General features: G+C 39.2%; 1 protein-coding gene across 7 annotated transcripts in view; it reads right to left on the reverse strand.

Annotated features, from left to right (window-relative positions):
- Positions 1-540: 540 nt before the first annotated feature.
- INPP4B (inositol polyphosphate-4-phosphatase type II B) overlaps positions 541-26,065 on the reverse strand; it is an 877,589-nt gene continuing 852,064 nt past the window's right edge. For 6 of the 7 annotated variants that reach the window (XM_040331408.1, XM_040331402.1, XM_040331426.1 and 3 more), the window contains 2 exons: positions 24,022-24,176; positions 5,006-5,905 (listed from right to left, as the gene is read on the reverse strand). In XM_040331408.1, coding sequence (XP_040187342.1) covers positions 5,731-5,905; positions 24,022-24,176 — 330 coding nt within the window. In that variant the 3' untranslated portion in view covers positions 5,006-5,730. Of the gene's footprint in view, positions 1,878-5,005; positions 5,906-24,021; positions 24,177-26,065 lie in introns of those variants that run through there. The other variant, XM_040331418.1, reaches the window with a different exon arrangement.

The raw sequence follows: 26,065 nt of genomic DNA on the forward strand, positions 1-26,065 counted from the left end.
ACTGCAAAGCAGGACGTAGAGCCTGAATATGTAATGAGTATACATGTATACATGTAATTACAAATTATACACAGAAAAAAGATTTGTAAAACATGAACACAAACAGATAGACTAATCTATTTTACATACACATGTATATACTGTATAAATATATGTATTGTATATAGATAGATCGATATTTAGTGAGTGTGTGGTGTGTATATACAATGGAAGGCAATGTGTTGGTGCTATATACTGTAAATACTTTATAATAATAATAAATAATGTTTTACACACACATTATATATATATATATATATATATATATATATATATATATATATATATATATATATATATATACATACACACACCAGGAAACGGTAACTTATATGTTAAATAAAGATGGCTGCATGTGTTCATTTCTTGATATTTGTAGTTCACAGTCAGGGAGACTATTTACTTAACTTTCTTTTTGATTGTGAAAAAAAAAAAAAACCTTTCTATATATACGGTATATGACTTAATGGAAGATGATTATAACAAGGAAGAGGCAAAATATAAAAAAAAAAATATTTATTTAAATAAAACATATATACATGGTGTACAATGAAAATGGTTACATATGAAATGAATTTGACCAAGGACACACACTTAAATGCTGGATAATACTTTAAAACATTTTAATGGAAGTCAATGAAACACATGCAAATTGGGTATGAAAGGGAAGCCATTTATTCCCAACACTATTACAAAAGGATTGGAAAAAGATGAATGCGACTAAAAAAAAAAAACATATGAAAATCCAGATTTTGAAAACTGATGGCTTCAACTCCAAGGACCTGCTGGAGTTTGAAGCCATTTTCAACCAGCTGGCTATACTAATAACATCAAATGGTATATAAAAGTAATAAAACAAACCTTTGGAATCATAAAAACACCCACCATTAGCAAAATACACATAAATACATACACTTCACAACCGATTCTTTTGCTCTGTAATAAAACCAGGCTTCCCTGCACAATAGGTTGTGTATGAAGAAAAATAAAACTACATGGCCAATTTTACATGACACAATCTTGTTACTTCATCAAGTCTTCTTTTGGCATTGTATTTGTGAGATTTCAATTACATGAGTACTAATGTGGTTCAGAGTATGCAAACAAATGGGTATGTATACTTAATATAAACCAGGGCTTAAATTTAGAGATCAGCTGGTGCTTCTCACCATCATTTATACAAATAAATAATATGACATTATTTACAATCAATTTGTGTATCATTTGGTCATATTCCCAAGAATTTACACAAACTGGTCCATTCCAATGACTTAAGAGCGCTTGTGTGATTGAAGTTCCTGAACCAGAACTGATAACATTCCGTGCTTAGAATGCATGTGAGCACCTTTGAGTAAATAAATGTTACCTCTACTAGAATAACACGGTCTTAAATACTACAGAAACACAACCTGATACTCGTGGGTTTTGGCAATTAAACAAGGTTAACTGCTGGCATACCATTGTTTCCACATCATTGTGCTTCTGATTGGTGCTTATTACAATCTGCAGTCCTAATTCTGCCCTACAAATGCGCGTTGTGCAAATTGTGCTTTAAATATTTTCCTTAGTTCTTTTAGCGCATCAGTGTCTATAACCTGATCTAGTGCATGAGGAATTTCCCAGTTATTCAGACACTATTATATTGATTTATCCAGTCTGTGCTTTGTCTCGGACAATATGTGCCATTGTTAATGCTTAAATGCACTCAATTGTTAACTTTGCCGTATGTCCCTTCTGGAGGTCTGTAGTACTTTGGAAATGTCAGCAGTTGTATCATGTTGAAAGCATACTTTCTGCATTTGATATTCTTCAGCACATTCTCTATGCGACATCCTTCTCTGGGAAGAGGAAAAAAAAAGCACAACTTCATGAGACAGGATGTACAGAAATAGCTTTTATTTATTCATTGCTGTGTTGCAGTCTTTAAGTAAAAATAACAAGAATTCAGCTATACATATTTTCTCAGTTAGTTTTTTTTTTTCACAAGTGATGATACATCTTACATGTTAAAATCCAAAGGCCAGACACATATAACAAATGCCTTCAGAATTGCCACCTCAAATCCACACTACCTAGGTTACCTTCCTTTCTATGTGGGCTTATTTAAAAAAAATACAAAGGGAAATCATGTGCAGTAGCCCATAGCAACCCAACTGTGGTTTTCCCTAGTGTAAAGCAGTCAGAACAATGGGAGCCGATTTCTGAATGGTTGCTAGGGGCTGCTACATTTGGGGCGATAAAATAATTCATAATGCATACAAGTAACCAACTTCATACTCAGCTTTAATATGTGTGCTAAAATTAACACTGCCAATAGTTTGTTTTTACAGGTAACAATAACCTATTTTTTATTCAACAAGGGGAAAAAAAGATTAGTTCAACCATTTACAATCTAATGCAGACAACAAGAGGGACCCAATCCTAGAGAAACGCACTACTGCTGTCAGCAAGTCAAATATGCAATTTGCATTTGAATGCTGTAAAAAGTAAGTAGTATGCTTCAGGGTTTGGGTATCCAAAGTAATGAATAGGATTGTCTTTTATGTTACCATAGACCTCAAATGGCACTCTCATCAGACTGATTAGGGAAAAAATTGGGTTGGGTATTCAACAGTCCGTCTGAACATTCACATATAGACATCGGTATTTAACCCACCATGAATCTGCATGCACATATTGAAGATGACCAGTTAGTCCACTGATCTGTTCAGTGTGAGATTCACTGATCCACATATCACCATCCTCTAAATGGTGCTATATATTTCATATATTATCATATTGTGGTTTAAAGTTAACATGAATAGTGTGTATTGCACCGCATTGTAAAATGAGTCCCATGGATTTTTCAATGTAATGTGACTGCTAAAAGTATCCTCACGCTATTACGTTAATAAATATAATCCTATATACCAAACCTCTGTGACTCTCAAATATAAGGCATTTATTGAATCTGGCCATAAAGATTTATAGATAAAATTTACCCTCTATTTGATATCTGATCTTCCAATACTATTATGTAGAATTCATCTGAAGCTCTCTAACTAGGTTACTATTATTTTCTTAGAAAAAGTTATTTTACAAAGAGTAGTGCATATTGACATAAAGTACAAAAATTGTTTGCACTCTTCTAGATCAATGTTTTCAAGGGAAAGAGAAAAAGACAAGTAGGATTTAGGAGATAAAAAAAAAAGTTCCAGCAAACTAAAACAGAGTGATACGAACATGTTAAACTGGTCACACAATAGAACAGAGCTTTGTCAACAGGACTCCCAAGTCATTAAATACTCAATCCATTACACAGCTATCATGAGTATGGTAGATGAGACATACTGGAAACATACGTTTAAGCTAAAAGAACACGCTTAGCCCTTAAAATATCCTCAAAAGCATGTTGCCCAAACCACTGGAGGAAGCCACTTTAGGTTTTGATACAATATTCATTAATCTGCAGCATACAGCATAATCAATCATTTTGAACCTGTGGTATGTGAAATATTTCCATGCTGTATGTTTCTCCCTATACTGCATAGTTTTGTTGTATCTTAGCTGAAAACAGGCGAAAGTAAACCTCACAACTACTTATATTATGCGATTGTCAGTTTATAGCTCACTTGCAACTTAAATTCTATTTCTAAAGAATTACTATGTAAGTCCACCTTTTCCAACATGGAGGTGTTGAAAGGTCTACTTGCACTTGTTTTAAAGAGAAGCTTCTATAAAAATCATCAGCTGTATGCATAAACCCTTTTAAATAGCTTTCTTTGAGTGCAGAATTTACCTAGACCATTGTGTCGAGCTCTACTTTGGTGTATGTTATGGCTAGTTGTAATAGGTTCTGATTTTACTTTACGGTTCTGATTTTACTTGGTAAATAATGACATACTGTTATGATGGACTAATAAGGAGGTCCCACTTATTTATAAAACAAAGGCTGCCATCTCATCCTTATGTATTTAGTTAAACAGCTGACTACTTTCAGTGTGCTGACATGACAGGAATAATTAAAAAAGCTCTTATAAGCAAAATATCTGCAACAGAGGAGTGTATTTTTACAACAAAAAACTATTAAAATAGTACAGTCCTCCCTATGGCCAAATAACACTGTTAATGATATAGACATTGTGCAACCTGATGGCTTTATTCTAGTCAATAATGGGAAGTAGCACAATAAACTTGTTTTTGGAATGCCAGTAATCCTACCTTAAATGTAATAGCATAGCGCCTTTCCGATATACCATATATACGTTTTTATATTTGACTTTTAAACATAGGGGGCTTTGTTTCATGGGCTCAAACTCTGTATATTACTTTGACAGCACAAAGATTCTACAATGTTATTGTCAATTACAAGGCTCCAATGAGCTCAAGTCCTTTTTTTGTCCCAAAATACCGGATATAAAACTGAACTGCTTTAATAAAAAAGAAACAAAAACAAATGTCAATGTGGAATTATGGTATAGCCAATAATATTGGTAATGGAGGGAAAAAAATTATCCTTGATATCAGCAAGTAATCCCACTACATGCCAAAAAATACTGATCCTGTAAATTGTGAACAATGTCCAACCCCACCATTTGGAAAGTCAGTTGAGCTGGCTTTGGCTATAATCATGGCCACAATTGCACTGTATACAATCCTGCATTGTGTTCCTAAATTACAGAAACATATTTTGCCATTTTATTAGTGGTTGGAAAGTCTGCGAATTAGGTTAATACAATTCCTCCAGTGTGTGGTTTGTGGCAAGATGACCACAGTGTACATAGTATATGTTTTAAGCACTGTTTTTTCTAGCTTATTTTGTAGGTATTCTTGTTAAAGTTACCATGTTGACAATATATATATATATATATATATATATATATATATATATATATATATATATATATATATATATATATATATATATATATATATATATATATATATATATATATATATATATATATATATATATATATATATATATATATTAAAAAAAACGTACCTACAAAGAAGAATATAAATACTTATCTCTCCTGTTGCTTGGCTGCCAAGGATCGACCCCCACAAAGTCTGCTGGGAAACTGACACTTTCAGGGGTGTATTAATCTTCTTTATCCTTTGCACTGCACAGTAGTGTATGGAGGCCAGTGGGGGGAATCAGACAGCACTATGGAGCTCACTGGACATCCACACTCCCTGGAAGTGTGTTTCTCAGCAGGTTTCAGGGGACTTTTTCTCAGCAATGGAACAATAGCACATGTGCAGCAGGAGAGAGAATTATTTACACTCATCTTTGCAGGTAACAACTTTCTTTTCAAACTATCATTGCAAACAGGGTTGCTTTAAGTAAACTCTTTGAACACAGCCCGTTTTCTTCAATAAAAGAACATTGTGCTGTTGATCTGACAAGGATCATTATATTGACAAAGCTTTCAACTAAGTAGACAAAGAAATGCAAATAAGTTCTATGATCAAACCGAGGCACCCAAATGTCATATATACTATCTTTCTTCCGTCTTTTGAAAAGATTTGATTACATTTTCCCAATATACTGCTATAACTCCATAAACACATACATAAAAAATGCATGAAAAATGGATTATAGTTGAAAGGGCACATTATTGAGGTTAGAGTACAAAGAATCATAAATATATTTTACAAACTAAAGAACATTGTTCTTGTTAAAATGAACAGAAGATTAAGTGCATATTATTGATATTTGGCTAATAGCAATGCAAGACTGAGGATAAGCCACACAACCAACAAGTGTGAGCTGACAAGAAGCAGAGCAACAGGATAGAAGTGGCGGGAGGTTGGCTTGTTATCTGTTACACAGCCTTTTTCTGGATCATCCGACTCATTCAGAATTCCCTGGGCTTGTCCGCTGTTAGACAGGAGAAGTTAGGAACAAACAAAATAGTGTTACAGGAGAGTTAGTACATGGATTTCAAGCAAGCCAAGACAAAAACACAACATGCAAAGGGTAGAGAAGAAAAGCCATGTATTTTCTACAGGGAGCTTCCTATGCAATCTAATGCACAACAGAAACTAGAAGCCAGTCAAAAAGTAGAAAACATTTTTAATGAGGAAGGGAGGACACACACATGAAGGTATCAATAGTTATTTACCTATATAGCAAAAAAAGGGCAAGGAACATGGTTCCTTATTGTGCATCACGTGTACTGCTATGAATTGAGGAAATAGCAGCCCCATGACTGCCTGAATAACTAATGGTTTGGTGAAATATTTTTCAATTATCAGAAGAGATGAAAAGAAATATACTGAAAAAGCACTTCATTCCAGGCAGTCATAGTGGACCCACCGATATGAACAGCAGTACATGTATGTATTAGGTGATTGTGGATAATTTAAACTAGAGTTGTCCCGATACCGATACTAGTATCGGTATCGGGACCGATACCAAGCATTTTTTGCAAGTACTTGTACTCGCACAAATGCTCCCGATGCCAGATCCGATACTTGGAAGTTGAAGTCAGCGGACAGAGAGGACCGAACCGAGATCGGTTTGGTAGCAGTGGATCACGGGAGTAAGCTGGGGGAAGCAGCTTCGGCCAGGACATCAGTGCCGCCATTCAGTGCCCATAAGTGTCACCTATCAGTGCCATCTATCAGTGCCCATAAGTGTCATGCATCTGTCAGTGCCATCCATCTGTCAATGCCAATCTATCAGTGCCCATTAGTCAAATTGTCACATAACATTAAAGAAAGTATTGGTAATCTGTATCGGCGAGTACTTGAAAAAATGTATTGGTACTTGTACTTGGTCTTAAAAAAGTGGTATTGGGACAACCCCTAATTTAAACGTCTAGTCATTCCATTACCTGTATGAATTCAAGTGTAATTTTAATGCTCTTGTATGTTGACTTTCTAGGATGCTCCCCTAACCCCCTCAACAACATGCTAGTTAACTTTTTAAATAAAGCTTTTATGTTTTCATTACATACCTATTTTTCTGTACTTTCCTATGTAATGCAGTGAGATTATAACTGGTAATAGGGACCAGCAGGGAGCTGTACATAGCTTACTGAAAGCATCACAGTGTCCTGTCTTAGTACTCCTCTCAAAAAACGCCAACCCTTTTACAAGCAGTGGGCTCTTGGAAGAAGGTATGCAGATATCAAAATGCTTTGAAGGATTGGTGTCTGACTGAATGAGTGGAAATTCCTTGGTCACTGCATTTACTTGTAGCCTGCCCTAGGTCACATGTGATGATGAACCTCCATTATTGGAAGAACTGAAATCCAATGAATTAAAAGGACAGGCCAGGGACAGTAATGCAGAGGAGGAAAAGGCCAATTGATGGTGTATGTCCTCCAGCCAAGAAATGAGGTGGGCTATCTAACTTGCTGAAGCTTCTGATGCAGAATATGAGAAGCACACATTGAGGGTTATTTACTAAAAGGCAAATCCACTTTGCACTACTTGGAAGTGCAGTCGCTGTAGATCTGAGGGGAAGATCTGACATGAAGGGAGGCCTTGCTGATTTTATCATCCAATCATGTGCAAGCTAAAATGCTGTTTTTTATTTTCCCTGTATGTCCCCCTCAGATCTACAGTGACTGCTCTCTCAAGGGTGTAGAAAAATCTGAATAAACACTTCCAGTACAGGAGAGAAGTTTGTACAGTTGTGCAAGAGTGAAGGTAAGATTGGATTAGAGTTTTAACTCCAGTAAAAAAAAATACTCTTGCAGTGGGCCTCTCTGCATGTTCAAGGTTGAATGCTCATTAGCTATAGGGGATAAAGAATAAGGTGTAATGGGTACCTTACTTCTTGCTCCTCCATTCTGGCTTTTTGGCATAACATACAGGGCTATTGGCCCTGCACTGTACTTGATGTCATCATCTGTAACAATGGCCTAGAGCGAATTAGAAAAAGGACATTGGGGGATCAGTCACACAAATTGGGTGAGCCTGAGGAATAAGGTGCGTATTGCACCTTATTCATCATCCCTTTGAAGGAATGTGCATTTAACCTGCTGAGCGGTATTCCAGAGTCTGGCTCGGGGTGAATTTTCACTACCAAAAGCAGTAACCCCGAGCCAGACTCGGGATCGCATCGCAGGATCCAGGCATAATTACTTACCTTGTCCCCTGGATCCTGCTATGTCTACCTGGCCTGCTGTGTCTGCGAGCTGTCTCCTCGCTCGATTCACAGTGCCGAGCTCCGTTCCCGAGCGTTGTGACGCACAGGGACAGAGTTCGGTGCCAAATTCAAAAAGTGAAAAACACAGTATACATACAGTGTACTGTAATCTCACAGATTACAGTACTGTATCAAATAATTACACCTCCCCTTTGTCCCTAGTGGTCTGTCCAGTGTCCTGCATGCCGTTTTATATTATAAAAACTGTTCTTTCTGCCTGGAAACATGGAGATTGTCCATAGTCAAAAGTGGTTTTAGAGCAGCTAGAAAACAGCGATAATAAATTAGAATCACTTGCAGAATTGAGCGATAGTGATTGTAGGGAAATTCGTCATCAAACACTGAAAGTAATGACAGCGACAATTCTGCAACTTTCAGTGTTTTTGATTTAATTACAATAATGAATAATTTTTATTATAATTACATTATTATTTGTTATAATAATTTATAGTTATTTATTATATTATAATGTATGATTTTTAGTTTCAAACTTTATCATACCTGGGATGTCTACTAGACTCTTGCTTGGACAGATTTAAGTGAGTTATTCCTAAGATTTACAGGCCTACAATATAAAACGCCAAATTTTAATGCAAAATAATGGTACCGTTTTCAGCACCTAAAATCTGACATAATCATACCACCAGGGAGGTTAAAGTGGTTCTAAAGCCTAAACATTTTTTTTACCTTAATGCGTTCCTTACTTTTTGAAACTAAGTGCAAACATAATGGTAACCAACTCCATGCAAATGCTGTGGTGAGAAACTAACCCAGGACCACTGTAGTGGAAAGCCAAATGCTAACCACCAAGTATCTGCACCAGCCAATAATGTACACTGCTGGCTGAATGAATAAACTATTAAAAATAAAAAATAAAGTTCTGATCAAATTCAATGCCAAAAGGCTGAACAATAAAAAGAGCGGGAAGAGAAAATATCTCTTCAGATTATTACAAATACAATTAATAATGCATTAAACAATGTGTATTTCTATGTTGGTGTCAGGTCTTCTGAAACAAGAAATATGTACAAACCCTGAGCTAAAAAAAAAAGAAAAAAGAGATTTACAATATATATTGTAAGTGTTTTGACTTGGAGATTTTGTGTTAGCTAATCTTTTTCCATTTTGTTCTGACATTATTCATTAAGAAGGCCTCTATTTTCCATGGTTTTCCTGCAAAGAAACACACTACCAGGAAAGCAAAGAAATGCTGATATGGCAGATTTAGAGCAAGTGTAAATTATAATAAATGGATATCTTCACAGCTTCTGGTTCCTCTCCTAATTCAATTTGCATTTGATAAGGACATTCTTCTGTTATACCAGGTACTGAAAGCGGTCTTCATTCATTTTGCAATCTTTAAAAAAATGTACTTTGAAAGTATTGTTTTCCAGTGCCACAACAGTAATTTTTATATTTAGTCTTTAAACTATATGCAATATTTACGGTTTAAACGTTAAATAACAAAGGATGGCCTTATATAAAGATTACAATTACCAATAAGCTTTGCTCAACCTAACCTGCATCTTTAGGTTTCCACAAGGGTTATTGTGGCACAATATGCCCAATGTTGGTGTAATTTACTCTAAATGGGATGTACAGAGATCCATAATATACTTAAAGCGGGGGTTCACCTAAAACAAAATGTCTAACATTACATTGAACCGAGTTGTGAGAATGACATTATGCTGTTTTTTTTTATTTCCTTGCCGTACATACCGTTATATCTATATTTTCACTGCGGCTTCCGGGTATGTAATCTGCGGGAATGGGCATTCCTATTCACGTTAATTTATTGATATGCTTCCCACCGGCGCATACAGCGCGTCACGAGTTGCCGAAAGAAGCTGAACGTCGGTGCGCAGGCGCCGCATAGAGCCGACTCGCAGTCCGGCTTCTTTCGGCGACTCGTGACACGCTGTATGCGCCGGTGGGAAGCATATCAATAAATCAACATGTGAATAGGAACGCCCAGTACCGCAGATTACATACCCGGAAGCCGCGGTGAAAATATAGATAAAACGGTATGTACGGCAAGGAAATAAAAAAAAACAGGCCTAATGTCATTCTCACAACTCGGCTCAATGTAATGTTAGAAATTTCTTTTGGGGTGAACCCCCCGCTTTAAGGGGTCGGCCACCAGATTAGAAATGTTTCCATAATTCATTGTTGTTTATGTTTTTTTTTTCAAAGCTGTACCTTTGCTTTACAAGTCACTCACAATAAGGTGCTAAGGTCACCCAGGCAGCAAACACTAGCTATGTGTTGGTGAACAAATCTTGTAAAGGTTTGTAAAACACATTTTTATTATATTCAAAATTGTCCTTCATGGCTGTATGCTAATTTACAAAACATAACCTTTCCAATGCACAAACTTTTGATTTTTACAAGTAGGGGTACAGGTTAAAGTCCTCCTTTATTTGAGATGGATAATTAGCCTTTCTCTTTTTAAAAGAACCTTGCATTATAATAATATTAAAAAACATCTGTAAATAATATCCTATTTTGAATTAGTATAATTATATACCTCTAGCCAGTCAATATACAGTAATTCTTGTGTTCCCCATAAAAATGCAATACTGAATTGCTGCACTTGCATGTTCATTTATATACAAAACACTTACTTAAACCAGCCCTCTCAGTCTTTATTTATTCTAACTTACGGTACATTCATACATACACATACTAGGGCCAATTTAGATAAAATAATTGTTCTTCCTTTTTCACAAGGTGGTTTTGGTGTTACCATGAGAAGCTAGTGACAGGGTCAGTATAATCAAATCCCCTTTTTGCTTTGGTGTCAGTGGCAACATGAAATACATTTTCAATGATGTTAGAGTCCTACTAATACCAATGTAAGAGGGGGCATTTTATTTCTTAGTCTCACTATGGGACTCTGGAACAAAGCACCTTATTGTATTGGTCCTGGGAATGATTGATAAATGCTTTATTGGCATCAGTGTGTTACTTACTTCCTATAAGTCAGTTATGTCCTGATATCCAGGCAGTGCTAAGGACTGTTTTATTGGCAGCAGGGGAGGACTGGGAAACTTTAGCCTGGGGCAAATACAATCAATTGGCTCCTTCACGCATGTGGACCAACATGGATGACTTACAGATGTGAAAATATGCCAAAGCAATTAGAAAAATTCTAAAACTTACATTTACTGGGGAATGGGAAATGTACAGCCCAGCATACATAATGTGACATTGTAAAATATGTGTGTAGCACCCTCCTGGGTAACTGCTAGAAGATAGTGTCGTTTTTGGTCTTTCTGCTTACCAAGAACATGGCCAGGTCAGTAAGAAAGGTCTGGATTATTTTCTAAATGTACATAATACAACTGGGTACTAACATTTATAGGTCCAGGGAAAATCCGATTGCCTCTCGAGGGATCAGGAAGGATTTTTTTCCCCTGCTGTAGCAAATTGGATCATGCTCTGCTGTTTTTTCCCCCTCCTCTGGATCAACTGTGAGTATAGAATTGGGTATATTGGATTGTACGATATTTTTTATTTCTTTCTTTTTTTTTTATGGTTGAACTGGATGGACTTATGTCTTTTTTCAACCTGACTAACTATGTAACTAGGTAAAACGTGGAGTGCTTTCTGCCTACTAGGGAGCAGGATCTATTGGTTAAGTCTGCTCATTGTTCTCAGGTGCAGCTCAGTTTGTTTGACTGTCCCTCGCTGGTCCAACAGGGAGGCATATTGGACAGTGGGAGGGGATCTGACAAGCGAGTGCATAGGCTTTGTTACAGTCCTGGCCATTGACAGAGGAAAAGTGCTGCATTGCATGCTGGAATACTGTATTTAAAGCCCCGGGCACATGTACTCAGGGTTAGTTGAGCCAGGGGAACATAGCGTAGGAGGTAGGGGACAGCTGCCCTCTCCTCAGTGGAGGTGGTCGTGCGGCTCTGGGTGGTCGATCCAAGGGCATAGAGAGAGTGAGAAGCTGAACCCAGAGGTCCTGCAGAGCTGAGTGGAAGAGAGACACCAGTAAGGATCTGATTCTGCCTACTGTGAGTACAGATCTGGCTCTTTGGGGCCTGTCGAGTGAGGGTCGCCCCCTTCAGCTAGAAGAGTCAGAAGACGGGTGTCAGTGGGAGTCAGGGGATGCTAAAGAGTGTCCTGAAGATAATGTAGTGCATCAAGTCTGCTGCTAGTGAGTGCAAGAAGACTTAGTTTCTCCATACATGTGGCTGTATGGTTAAAGCAGTGTGACTGCTTCTACTAATCATCCGGTGAGGCCAAGTGAGAGTTGTTCTTATCCATTGTGAATAGTTCTAGTTGGAGTATCCCACTCATCCCTTCTCCCATCCAAGTTCCAAAATAAAATACAAAAACACAAATACCCCCTGGACTGGTCATTGAGTAATGAGCAATTGGGAGAAGGGTGGGACAAGCGGGAACCCCTAAGCAACCAAGTGGGAACCCTTAGCATCCAGCTTCTGGTAACCATAGAGAGGCCTAAGCAGTCTACACTCACCAAGCCCTAAGGCAGGGGTGTCAAACTCAATTTCATCGTGGGCCACATCAGCATTATGATTGCCCTCAAAAGGGCCGGTTGTATCTGTAAGATTAGATGTCCAGCGCATCCCCTCTCCTTACATTAGATGCCAAGAGCTAACCCACCATCATAAGTTGAGTCCCTTACATCACAGTGCACCCCCCTTTCCTTATGCTGCTGCTGGGAAGAAGTTGGATGTATTGCTTAAAAGCAGAAAGTAAGGGTTGAGGAGGACCAGAGGAGGGCTGCAGGTGCAGGAGAGGTGCGAGGGCCACATGAAATGGCCTGGAGGGCCGCATTCGGCCCGTGGGCCTTGTGTTTGCCACCTATGCCCTACGGGGACAGTGCTACATGTCTATAGGCCACATATACTGGATAAGCTTTAAGGAGTCATCCCTACCCAAAATAGTAGCTTACTCACCAGTGAATACAAACCCATTTTCTTCTATTCTTAATCACCCCACAAGTTAGTTTCACAAAACATATATCTTTCTTGTAAAGCCCAATGCACACTCCTTTCCTCATGGCAGCAGTGTTTTGACAGAAAAAACCTTTGTGCTTGTAATGTTGTGTAACATATTTTAGACTCATCAAGCGTTTGGGTGTTAATTTATTACATTGGCCAGAGTAATGATGTATTCTGGCCATTGAAATGAAATAAGACTCAAGCACTCAACGTCTAGCGATAAGGTACTTTTAGATGCGTTTCTTCCAAAACTCTGCTGCCCGCTGTGTGCATGAAGCCTGAAAATACATAACTTGGCTGACACAATGGGATAATGGAGCTAACAAATTAATTTGTTTACATTATTGAAATACAGAGGTATTTGTTTCATAAATTGAGAACATAAAACCACATTGTTGCATCAAGACTTCTCTGCAAAATGTGATCCCCAACTCTAAACATTCTGAACTCCCAACATGAGACAACAACAAATACATCAGGGTTGATTTATTACAGGCGGTTCACTTTGCAAGCACATTTTCTCTTAGCTTAGTGTATAAGATGAAGCTCTGATGACTTCCATCATCCAATCATGGGTATTCTTTGCAAAGTGAATTTTTGCAATATTCACTAAGCCAAGAGAATTTTAATATTTTTTTGCAAAATTAACAGCCTATTTGCTTCTATTAAATCAACCCTATTGCTAGCAGGTTTACCTGGAGGTAGCCCCATCCTCCTTATGCCTCGTACACACGTCCGGATTTTCAGAGAAAAAAGTCAGATAGGCTTTTTTTCTAGGAAAGTCCGGCCGTGAGCAGCCTCCATCTGACTTTTTTTTTGGAAGTTCGATAGACCTTAGATAGAGAACCTGTTCTCTTTCTTTCTGTCGGACTTCCGACGGACTCACGGCGGACTTTCGTACGGTCAAAAGTCCGACCGTGTGTACAAGGCATTAAAAGGCACATTGACACACCAGATCACAGGGCACATTCAAGGCAAAAAGCCCTCTGTGTTTACTTCAAATCAAAAAAGCAAAATTGTCACCGGTTTAAATAAATCTATAACTAGCGAAAAAAGGAAAACTTGAACATGGAGAGGTGAAGCAAACAATACAAAAAAAATCCCAGAACACTTGCTAGCTACTCAGCATAAAACATGTAATTAAACTGCTTCCAACATTTAAGATGAAGGGGAATAAAACGTTTTATACTTGGTAGAGAAACAGCTGGCATAACAGCACCATAGGTGTGCACAGCCTATTGCATTAGGGTGTGCACTTCAAAGCTCAAACACACATGCCTTTCTCTGCAGCCTCAGCTGCATGGGGCAGTGAATTAATGGGAAGTGCTTCGTGCTGATTGGCTTCCTGTTCATTTACAAACGGAAGCATAGTAAATAGTTCACTATGCATAATTTTTGAATGGACACAGTGAGCCAGTGTGTTCACTGTGTTCATTTAGAAAATTATTTACTAAACCATTTCCCCAAGCTCTCCATACTAAAACATGCCACAGAGCACTCAGGGGAGGCAAAAGGGAGGGAGGGGGTCGGGAAATAGGAGGAATTGGCAATGCAGATAGTAATTAGGGTCTGCCCAAGCACACCTGGCCCACCCCCTGTGCATGCCAATGAACAGCACACATCCTTAATAAATCCAGCAACATGCAATACATATAATATTTTGGTATTTTTCTGTGAATAATTACATTTAGTCCTTTTTTGGTCTGTATCTATGGTCTATTTCCTATACTCAGTTTGTTTTAATTTAAATGTTCTTCTTAGACAGAAATCCTTTTATTGTTTGTAGTTATTTCAATAAAATGAAACATATCTGGTAGTATATTGCTCTCATAAATCATCTCAGTCAGATCTACACTATGTTAACAGGACTATAGAGACCAAAATGAAAAATGATAGGAACTGTCAACATGACTATAGTAAACACATTTTAAACTGTAATTCTTCCTTTGTGTGAGTTTTCTGAACTAAATGCATTATAATACACTACAAATTTCACCAATATAAATGTTTGCTTTATTTTTGTTCATTTTTTTCTATCTCTAAAAGATATCCCTGTCTGTCCCCTTTTTAAGGTAATGAAACCTTTCTTTCCATTTGCGAGGCTATCCTATTTGTTTTCTTTAATTTTATTAATTGAAGACAAGTTTTTTTTTCTTTGTGGTTAGTAAACTATTTGGCCATACTCCTGTGCCTCTTTTTTCTTTGTTTATCATGATAAGAAACATTATTGTCAAATAAATCAAATCACCACAAATAACTCAAAATGAAAAAATAATACATATATAAAAATATATAAAAAACACAATTAGCTTGTAAATACTACTGAGCATGTGTCAGGGGAATTAGCAAGAGGTAACCACAAAATGAGAGGTGTATAATGACAGCGTGTTATGCTGTAAGTTGGGGGTGTGGCCATATTATCTGAGTTTTATGCGTGTGATTTGAAGTAATACAAGTTAAAAAATTGCAAGGGATTGAATGATATGGTGTTCTGAACAACAGCGATCTCTTGGTTTCACACTCACAAAGATGATGCCATAGAGGTAAATGTTGTAATATACAGGTAAGTGTAGCAATATACACACTGGCAATTATAGTGCACTGGCAACTGTGACAAAATGTAGGTGAACTGCTGGCAATTGTAATAATACTTGTCCAGCAGACATTCAATATATGGGTAACAAGTGAGACGTTTTGACAATACCGGAAACAAATGGGCAATTGTTACAGTAGCTAGGCTACAAATGGGCAATTGTTACAATAGCTAGGCTACAAATGGGCAATTGTTACAACAGCGAGGCTACAAATGGGAAATTGTCACACTAGCAAATAGGGATGAGCCGAACACTCCCCCGTTCGGTTCGCACCAGAACCTTCGAACGGACCAACCGCTCACGCGAACATTTAGAACCCCATTGACGTCTATGGGACTCGAAAGTTCGAATTCAAAAGTGCTAATTTTAAAGCCTAATATGCAAGTTATTGTCGTAAAACTTCTTTGAGGAACCCGGGTCTTGCCCCAGGGAACATGTATCAATGGAAAAAAAGTAATTTAAAACTGCTTGCGGCTTTAATGTAATGTCTGGTCCCTGCAATATGGATGGAAATCGTTGAGAAAAATAACACAGACAGTACACACACCACGTAGCTTTAGGTGCACACTGTAGAGGACACAGACAGTACACCACGTGAAAGTACTTGCAGCAATATACCCTGCCTGTAGTATTAATATGAGCAGATCCCTGACTCTAGGAATAAATATGAGAAACACCAGCTTTACGTTAGGTGCACAATGTGAAGAGGACACAGGCAGTACACACACCACGTAGCTTTAGGTGCACACTGCAAAGGGCACAGGCAGTACACCACGTGAGAATACTGCAGCTAGCACAATCACCTGCCTGTCAGTAAATTAGGAAGGGCGAATCTAGCTAAACTATAGTGTATAAATATATATACAACACCTGGGATGCATATATATCCTCTACACACTGTAACTAACTGACTAGCCTGTCTGCCTGCTCTATCTACCTACAAAAAATGACACTCTCTCTCTGTCTTCTCTCTCTTAACCACCGCAACACAGTACACAAGGCCGACCTGCAGGTGGCCTTTTATAGTGTGGGGCGTGTACTAAACCCCTGTGATTGGCCAAGCATGCGGGTCATAGTGCATGCTTGGCCAATCATCAGTCAGCAATGCACTGCGATGCCGCAGTGAATTATGGGCCGTGAAAAGCCACTCGAATTTGGCGCGAACGGCCCAAAACGTTCGTAATTCGACGAACGATCGAACATACATGTTTGAGTTGAGACGAAGCTCATCCCTACTAGCAAACATACAAATGGGTAAATAAGGCAATACATGGACAACAAACTGACAATCATTACTATATTCAGACAACAAACTAGCAATTTTTACAATATGAGGGCGCTATCATACTAAATTCCAATTACTGTATATTAGTATCCTCCAAAAAGCATTACTGTATCCCCAAAGTAGCATTTTTAATTAATTTCACTTTCAACACTGCAATATAATATCCACAAGTCAGCGCTACAGTATTTTAATCCCCGGAACCTGCAAAATGAATATCGTGTTCTAAAGTGACACCTGCATTTCCTGTAAAGCCCATTGCATCCTGCCCCTAAAATGGGTTCAGCTTCACTTCTAGGCAAGAAGGCCTTGGATGTGAGGATCTCAATACAAACACAGGGTTTAATCTGAAAACTTACAGTAATTTGCTGACACCACTTCAGTACTATTGTTACTTTAGGGACTTTTTAAGCGAGAATAGGTTCACTTAAAAATCATATCTGGGGACTTTCTTACAAGGTAGCATGACCTGTGACACAAGAAGAAGGCTTAGGGCATTGTTGCAAATTACAGAACTGGATCCAAATAAATTAATCCATCAAATTTTCGGATATGAAAAAACAGAACTACTACTTATAAATAAGCCCCAGCACACTCAAGTACAATATTCTAACGGGGAAATATATTGAGTAATAACTATCTGAACAAACTTGGAAATAATGGAAAAAAGCAAATGCATTCTATCTAGATAGACACAGCTGTGCCTCCAGCTTAGAAATCAGGTCCTCTGAGGTTTTAAAAGTGGTTTTAAAAATAAAGGGAAAACAGAAAGATTTTGGACCACTTTGCAGTTTGCCAGCTAAATCATGGTGTGATGTGTAAGTACATCAGCATGCTGCAAGCAATGATTGTCCCCACTGTTCTCCTCTGTTCAGGTAGCAGAAAGTGCTGATACAGTTTTCTCTGTAATTCATGGCATTTCTTTATAATTATATTGATCTGCATGCCTGCTGAGGATCACAGGACAGATCATTATTTCCCCTACAAGACCTAACAAATGATTATTTTTTTTTTGTATATGTGCTTGACTACAGCATTTTGTGACTTGCAAGAGAAAATAACTTAAGCATTCAAATGAAACTGAAAACTTAAATCCCTCTAATTGTCAAGAAACACAGGGAACATTTATTTAAAGGTTGCTGGAAGACATGCTTTTTTTATGAAGAGTCATTAGGCAGTGTTATAACTTTCTTGTATGTCAATAAAGAACTTGGTGTTCTGAAGAAAAGTTAGCTAATTTACGGGAAAAAAATAGAAACAAAAATAAACTAACCCTGTGAAAATTGCTGGAGCGTATGTTGAAGACAGAATAAAATGAATGTACAAAACAGAATGACCTTCGAGAAAATTTTAAGCAATTTTACAGCAACCATAACTCTTATGCCACGTACACACGATCGGAAATTCCGACAAGAAAACCGTGTTTATTTTCCAACGGAATGTTGGCTCAAACTTGTGTTGCACACACGGTCACACAAAATTCTGACCGTCAAGACCGCTGTGACGTACAAGACAACGAGCCGAGAAAAAATAAGTTCAATGATCCCGAGCATGCGTCAAATTGATTCCAAGCATGCATGTTTTTGCGCGTCGGAATTGCATACAGACAATTGGAATTTCCGAACCAGCTCTCAAATTCGGACATATGTATTTGCTTTTTAAAACATGTTTATTGATTTGTCTCACAGAGCCTACCCAAAATTGCTCAGAGAGCCAGGTCATATCGAATATTTCCCATTCTTAATTTTTGCATCACATTCTTACCTTGAAGAAAAGAAAGGGGTGTAGCACTCTCTTAACATAAATCCTTATAAGTGACTAAAAAACTCTACCATCAAGTGCTTAATACAAAATATTCAAAATAATGTGCAAATAATATGATATCAGCTCGTTATGCTAGTAACATTTTTCAATGGCATAAAAGTTCCTAATAACGTGCTTATATAGTGACCAAATGTAATATACCGGTATATAAAAAATCTAACTGAAATTTGTGCAGACCACTCTTCTGTGCATACAATAAATCATGTGCCAATCCAATCATTCATCACTTGGAACAAAGTGTTCAAAAAACGTATGCGTATTCTCCTCCTGAGTGCCACTCCACACTTCCCCCTGTGAAAAAAAAAACACTCACCAGAGTTTGCGACCCCTAAATTTAATAAGAAGGTCTTAATGCACTTTTTTCTGCTATTCCAACTCCAGGTGATCTCCTTTCCACTCCACCTTCTCTGCTTATGCAGCTTTTTTTACCAGTACGCCAGTCTTCTGGCGAAGAGGGGGCGGGGGGTGCCAGTCTTCTGCATTTCCGCCACCGGGGGACAAATACCAAAGAGACCCACAATAGTGTAATACCGTTTATTTCATTAAAAGCAAACAATTAAATAGTGCTCATAGGCACCTTACAAGTTGCCTTTAAGGCCTTGTACACACGACCGGACAGTCCGCTGAAAACGGTCCGCCGGACCGTTTTCATCGGACATGTCCAGTCGGAGATTTCTGTCTGACAGAAATGAGAGACAATCCGCGCAGACAGACAGCGCGGTGATGTGTCCGCGCCGTCGCCGCGACGATGACGCGGCGACGGGCGCGACGCAGGAAGGTCAATGCTTCCACGCATGCGTCAAAGTCATTTTACGCATGCGAGGGATGGCGGCCGCTCGGACATGTACGGTAGGTCTGTACAGACGACCGAACATGTCCGACGGACAGGATTCCAGCGGGCTGTTTCTAAACAAGTTTGGAAATATTTGCGGGGTGTACAGACGACCGAACATGTCTGCTGAAACTGGTCCGCGGACCAGTTTCAGCAGACATGTTCGGTCGTGTGTACGGGGCCTAAGAGTATTTTTTTCATAGAGAAAAGCCTGGAGTGAGAAGGAGAATAAGCATTAAAGTTTTTGACACTTTGTTGCAAGTGGTGCTACTGGTTTGGTACAGGATTTATTGTACACACAGAGGAGTGGTCTTCATGAATTTCAGTTGGACCTTATATATACAAAATTTGATCACTTAATAGGTACTGCTGATTGTGACAGTTCAGCTCAGAGTTGCTGGTTGTTAAGGAACCAGCACCCGCTGGCATCCCAACAACATGACTCACGCTGAAAGCAAAATGCAAACAAAAGAAGAGTTGGCACTAAAAAAAGTACAAAAAAAAAGCAACGTGGCTCCCCCTATTCAATCTATACCAGACCCTTAACCGAGCATGCAGCCCGGCAGGCAGGAGGGGGGGGGAATGAGCAAGCACCTCCCTCCTGAATCATACCAGGCCACATGCCCTCAACATGAAAAAGGGGTGCTTTGGGGGCTCCCTCCAGAGCACCTTGTCCCCATGTTGATGATAATCAACCGATAAATGCTGGATCGATGATGTCACAAGGGGGCAGGGTGACCCCCCTTAGTTTATTTAGCAGTGGGTGGGAAGTGAAGCTGTCGTTCGGCGGGAGCCAAGTGTCGGACCCTTTTTTTTTTGCGGGTTGGAAGCCAGTGTTTAATGCTTTCTGGAATAGTGTCCAGACATGGATTTGGAGAGGGGACCTTATGCCAGTTTTTTTTTTTTTGGCATGAGGTTCCCCCCAAATCCATACCAGACCCAAAGGATGCCTGGTCCGATGGACGCTTTTTAAAAAAAAAGTTTTTAATGCTTTTTTTGTTTATAGCAGGGAATACAGCATAAAACTGTATCAAACTGACCTTTTGCATATTGCATGAGATTTCATGTTACATGTGTCACGTCACTCAAATATCTCATGCAATATCATTTTGTGAATCGACCCCTTTATAATGATTTATGTTAAAAGAGTGGTCCTCCCCCCCTTTTCTTTCCTTTTATGTATACCTATTATCTACTTGGGATTATAATTTGGTGTTTAGCTGTTTTTCCACAAGTGCAGGAAACGTTTTTATCACATTCTGGCCTTGATATGTTAACTAAATAAAGTCATAAAATTAGTACTCTATTTGCCTAAAAGTGTGTTTCCTATCCCTGAACTGAAGCATTGCAATGGCATATTTGGTTTAAACAATGTATTTTAAAAGTTGGGGGTGGAAATGTTTGTATATACTGGTTGCAATAATTGATCTCCTCTTCAAAATAAGTTTACTTCAGTGTGACAGCACACAAGGAAGGAAATGCTGTACTGAGGTCTCTTGTGTATTGAGCTATTTGTCTAAGAACACGTGAAGCGAGACTATCATTTTTTACCCCTCAAGGGGCTAAACATCTGGCTTCAACTATTATGGTACTGTTAATGACAGAGTCCCATGAAAATTTAATGATTCTGAGAAATCAAAATAATGAAATTTTTGTAATTACGGTGAAAAGCTGTTTTGGCCACTCATTGAGTAAAAAACAAATTATATCAACTGGGACTTCAAATACATGATGCAACAGAGGAACATTTCTACATAGTAAAAGTATAGGACACTAACAATTGCAATAACTGTAAAGTTAATAAGCCTGGGAATTTGTTAGAACATTTGTAGCACTTGCACAGACTACAGAGAAAGTCTGTGTCTGAGCCTGTGTTCCTTCTTGCAGCACAGAAAGATTGTCTGCCACATAGTCAGGTTTAAAGCTGAGCTCCAGCCTCCCTCTTCTACTAAATCATAACTCCTAGTGGATTTGTAACACTCAGTGGCAACTGCTCCTCTTCAAGTCTGCATGGTGTCCAGTGTCATCGCAACTGCTCGGCTTGGTTGTGTGATACAAGGGGATGTCCCAATCAAGTCAATAGCATTATTATTGACATGATTGGGATATTTAATTGCCTCCATTAGCCAACGCTTAAAGAAAAAAGGTACTCAGCAGGTCACACAAGAATATCAAAACCATTTTAAGGTACTAAATTTCCATAAGGAATGCTTGAGACTTGACAATATCAGTTGGGGTGCAGTACAGGTGCTTCCAATCCTTGCTCATGATTTCCTATTTTGAGAGAGTCACATTTCTATAATACTTGTAAATGACCATAGGATCTTTACTAAATTAGGAAACATGGCAATTATGAGCCCAAGTCAGGGCCGGCCCTACCATGGGACCCGATGGTACCATTGTACCAGGCAGCACTTTCAGGGGGGCAGCAAATTTCCTGCCCACATGCCATCCCATTCCGCCAGCTCCATTCTCCACTCCACTGTGGGGCTAATAGCCGCCCGACTGCTCCTCCCGTTCCGCTCTCCGCTCCACTGTGGGGTTAATTGCATGAATAGAGCCATAACAGGTCCTTTTTATACTCCTATCTACATGTATAGAGCTATGATAGGTCCACTTTAGTTATCATGATATAAAATAATGGATGTGGGGGCATTTTGGTGAACGTGATTTTTTTTTGGGGGGGGCAGCATTTCATTCTTGGTACCAGGCAGTACAATGTCTTGGGCCGGCACTGGCCCAAGTATATATTAGAAAGGTTTCAATAGGTATCAAAATATGCAAATATCAAAATAGAGCAGGCAGAGATAGAAGGAAAGATCAATTTGATTACATTAAGGCACATTAGTGGCTGCTTAAGAAATTACTAAAACCAAAAACTCTGGGCAACACAAAAAAAAAGCTGTAGTATTACAAACCAATTGATAGCCCTTGAATCGCAGTTAAACATAATGATACATGAGGATACATACCATAAAATTGTAGGCTAAATTCTCCTCCTGTGTTGCGGTGTATCTGTTCAAATAAAAAAAGCACCAATGCATAGCAGGAGGTTTGACATGGCGGCACAACATCACTGAACAGTGATATAGCCACCACCTCTGGGACTTAATGTCCCAGCATCCACTGGTGCTGTTTTGACCTCAAATTATGGTTGCACTGCCGTCCAACTATAGTTGGTCCAGAGACAGGTTTTGTGGGCGGAGGGAGAGTAGGGTAAAGATCAGTCATCATTTTAGAAATATGAAAGAGCAGATGGATGTAGGTTTTCACTTTGCACTATACACCGTTCTAAAAAACACACACACAAACTCTGCAGTGCAGTAGGTGGGTCTTAACTGAAGTGAGTTGTGCCCAAAGTCCAGCTTTAAATGGCTCTGTGAAAAGCCTGGTTTTCATTATTCACACTGATTTTATAGCTATTGTCTAAGAATATAAGCCGGCATACTTAAATTTGCTAACAAGTTTCACCCTAAACTGTTGTTCGGATACTATAGATTACTGCACACAATTTCTCCTTGTAGGATGTATGGGAACAGGATACAGAGAATGTGAAGGGACCATTGATTAGCTTTTAGCATGAAATAAAGTTTCAGGCTGGGTTCACACATATGCAAATTGATGCGGGTTTCACCACATCCAATTTGCATGACAGGCGATTGTGACTAGCTCACAATGGAACCGGTTCACACAAGTCCAGGCCGGCCGCGGTCTGCATATAAAAAGGGTCCTGTGTGCCTTTGGGCTGATTCAGGTGCAAATTCAGTAAAAAAATCAACCTAATTTGCAACTGAACAGGGATGCACCGGACCCCAGTCACGAACATGCGGTCGCATATGTGTGAACTTGGCCTCAAGATCTATTCCTATTGAGCTGCTTGCTGCTGTAGGTGATTCATTAAAGAATAACTAAAGGGACATTTTTTCTTTAGATTTGCATAGAATGGTGGGGGGTTGGAACTCATTGGGGAGATTCACTCTTTATAATTGTCCCAATCACCAATGTGATCAGAACAATGTGAAATGAAAGTGAGGTCAAATCCCAATCATGAGTGCAACCAGAGGAGGAATAGAAAGGAAATCTTCCAATGGGGTCACTTGTTTCAATGACAACCATCTAAGAGAGAGAGCGTCCCCTCACATTGTAATGATATCCTCTTACTTCCTGTTGAGTCTACAGGATGGGAAGTGAAAGGAAATCTACTTAATTATACAGCATTCTTTAAGACTTAGACATAACGGGTAGCAAACATTCCTCCATCGACTGACTGAAGGCATCAATGTGAATACAAACAAAGATGTTCAAATAACTACACATGATGTACATACCTTCTCATGCAGTCAAGAGCCCGGACGAAGAAGTCTTTGTGAAGATCATGTTCATCTCTCAAGATTGAGCTCTGCTCCAGTGTCACTGACATAGAAGTTCGGTCTTTCGCGCTTTTACAGCAAGTAAATCTAACTCCATTCATTTTCCGGCAGATCTGTGGAGAAACATATTTTGTCTTTATATTCTGTTACATACATAAAACTATGTAATCTATTTGTTGCAAATGTATACAAAATCATGACATTTCAGTTATGCTGGTTGTGACATTAGCAACAAGCACAACTGCCTCCTGGCTGGAGCTTTCCCCTGCCAGGGCCCATGAGCAATGGCCAGCTCCTGGCTTCTAACAGGCATTCTGAGGCAACTACACAAGTCCAGGGGAAAGTCTGTTAGTCTCAGGGAAAAGAGAGAGAGCTCCAGGTGCCAGATTTCCTATCTAGAGGCCAGGAGTAGGCCTGTGCTGCAACCTACAATGTTGAATGAATCAGGGAAGTTCAGAGAGCAGGGCTTGAGGGACCAGTGTCTTGCATAGTGTCTTGCTTACAATATATATACATACTTTTTTGTTTTTTTCTAATTAATATATTATTTTTATTTTCATCTATTTATGTTTAAATGGTGTATTGTACACATTTTCTTTATTTATACCCATATACAATCTGGTAGCGTTGACCACTGAACAAGGTCCGTGTATCAGACTCTTCATAGCCAATCCAGAGCTCTGAGAATGACTGGAATTCTCTCACCTTTGATTCTTTGAAGTACAGTAGTTGAGGTTAGAATTTCAGTGGAAGAAAGATGGTCCAGTATCTTGGAAACAAACCTGTCCAGCAAATTCACATCCATCGTCCCCTAATGCATACAAATGACCCAATACCTCTTAATAGAGGAAAACGTCCCCTGTATCTAGAAGCTTTATGTTGTGAGATTTGTGTTTCAGTTCCCCACTTCATGAATGCGCAATATGGAGATCACTTCCCCAACATTCCTGTTATCTAAGCTGTGACATATTGAACCTGTACTGGATGACCGGTAAGTGAATAACAAATGCATCATTCACAACTCAAGGATGCTGATTGGAAGCCTAGAATCCTGCAGATACCAACACAAATAAAGCAGCAAATGGTCCAGAACTGTTCATCAACCCAGAAAACTGGCGTCTATTGTAGCAATTTTCCAGGTCCAGAGCTCTTCATCAACCCAGAAGACTGGAGTCTATTGTAGCAATTTTCCAGGTCCAGAGCTCTTCATCAACCCAGAAAACTGGAGTCTATTGTAGCAATTTTCCAGGTCCAGAGCTCTTCATCAACCCAGAAGACTGGAGTCTATTGTAGCAATTTTCCAGGTCCAGAGCTCTTCATCAACCCAGAAGACTGGAGTCTATTGTAGCAATTTTCCAGGTCCAGAGCTCTTCATCAACCCAGAAGACTGGAGTCTGTTGTAACAATTTTTCAAAGGAAGAAAAAATTGCTCTCAACAATGTTGGGAACAGAAACCAGCACGACATAGTCATCTTTGAGGAAGAAACCAGTTCATCTCATCCTAAGACAGACTGAATGTGTCTTGCATTGTGAGGGTGTTTCGCTGAAAAAAAAAAATTAAAAGCCAGCAGCTACAAATACTGCAGCTGCTGACTTTAAATATCAGCTATCCACAGCAGAGGACGAGTGATCGCTCGTCACTCTGCTGCCCCCCAGCCATCCTCGGTGAGGGAACCAGGAAGTGAAGCGCTCCGGCTTCACTGCCTGGTTCCTTATGGCGCATGCGCGAGTCGCGATGTGCCGTGCTGACTAACTCCCGCTGTGTTATGGAAACCGAGTCTTCCCAGAACACAACAGGGGCGACGGGAGGTGACTTCCTGCCCGCAGTCTACCCGAGGACAGTGTGGCCGGAAGTGGGTGCAGATACCTGTCTTTAGACAGGTATCTGCACCCCCCTCCCCCCTGAAAGGTGTCAAATGTGACATCAGAGGCGGGAGGGCTACGTGACAACTTGGTCTTATACAGAACACACCACAAGGAATAATGTATTGGTTACCCTAGT

This window comes from Rana temporaria, chromosome 1 (genome assembly GCF_905171775.1).
Source record: "Rana temporaria chromosome 1, aRanTem1.1, whole genome shotgun sequence".
NCBI classification, from domain to species: Eukaryota; Metazoa; Chordata; class Amphibia; order Anura; family Ranidae; genus Rana; species Rana temporaria.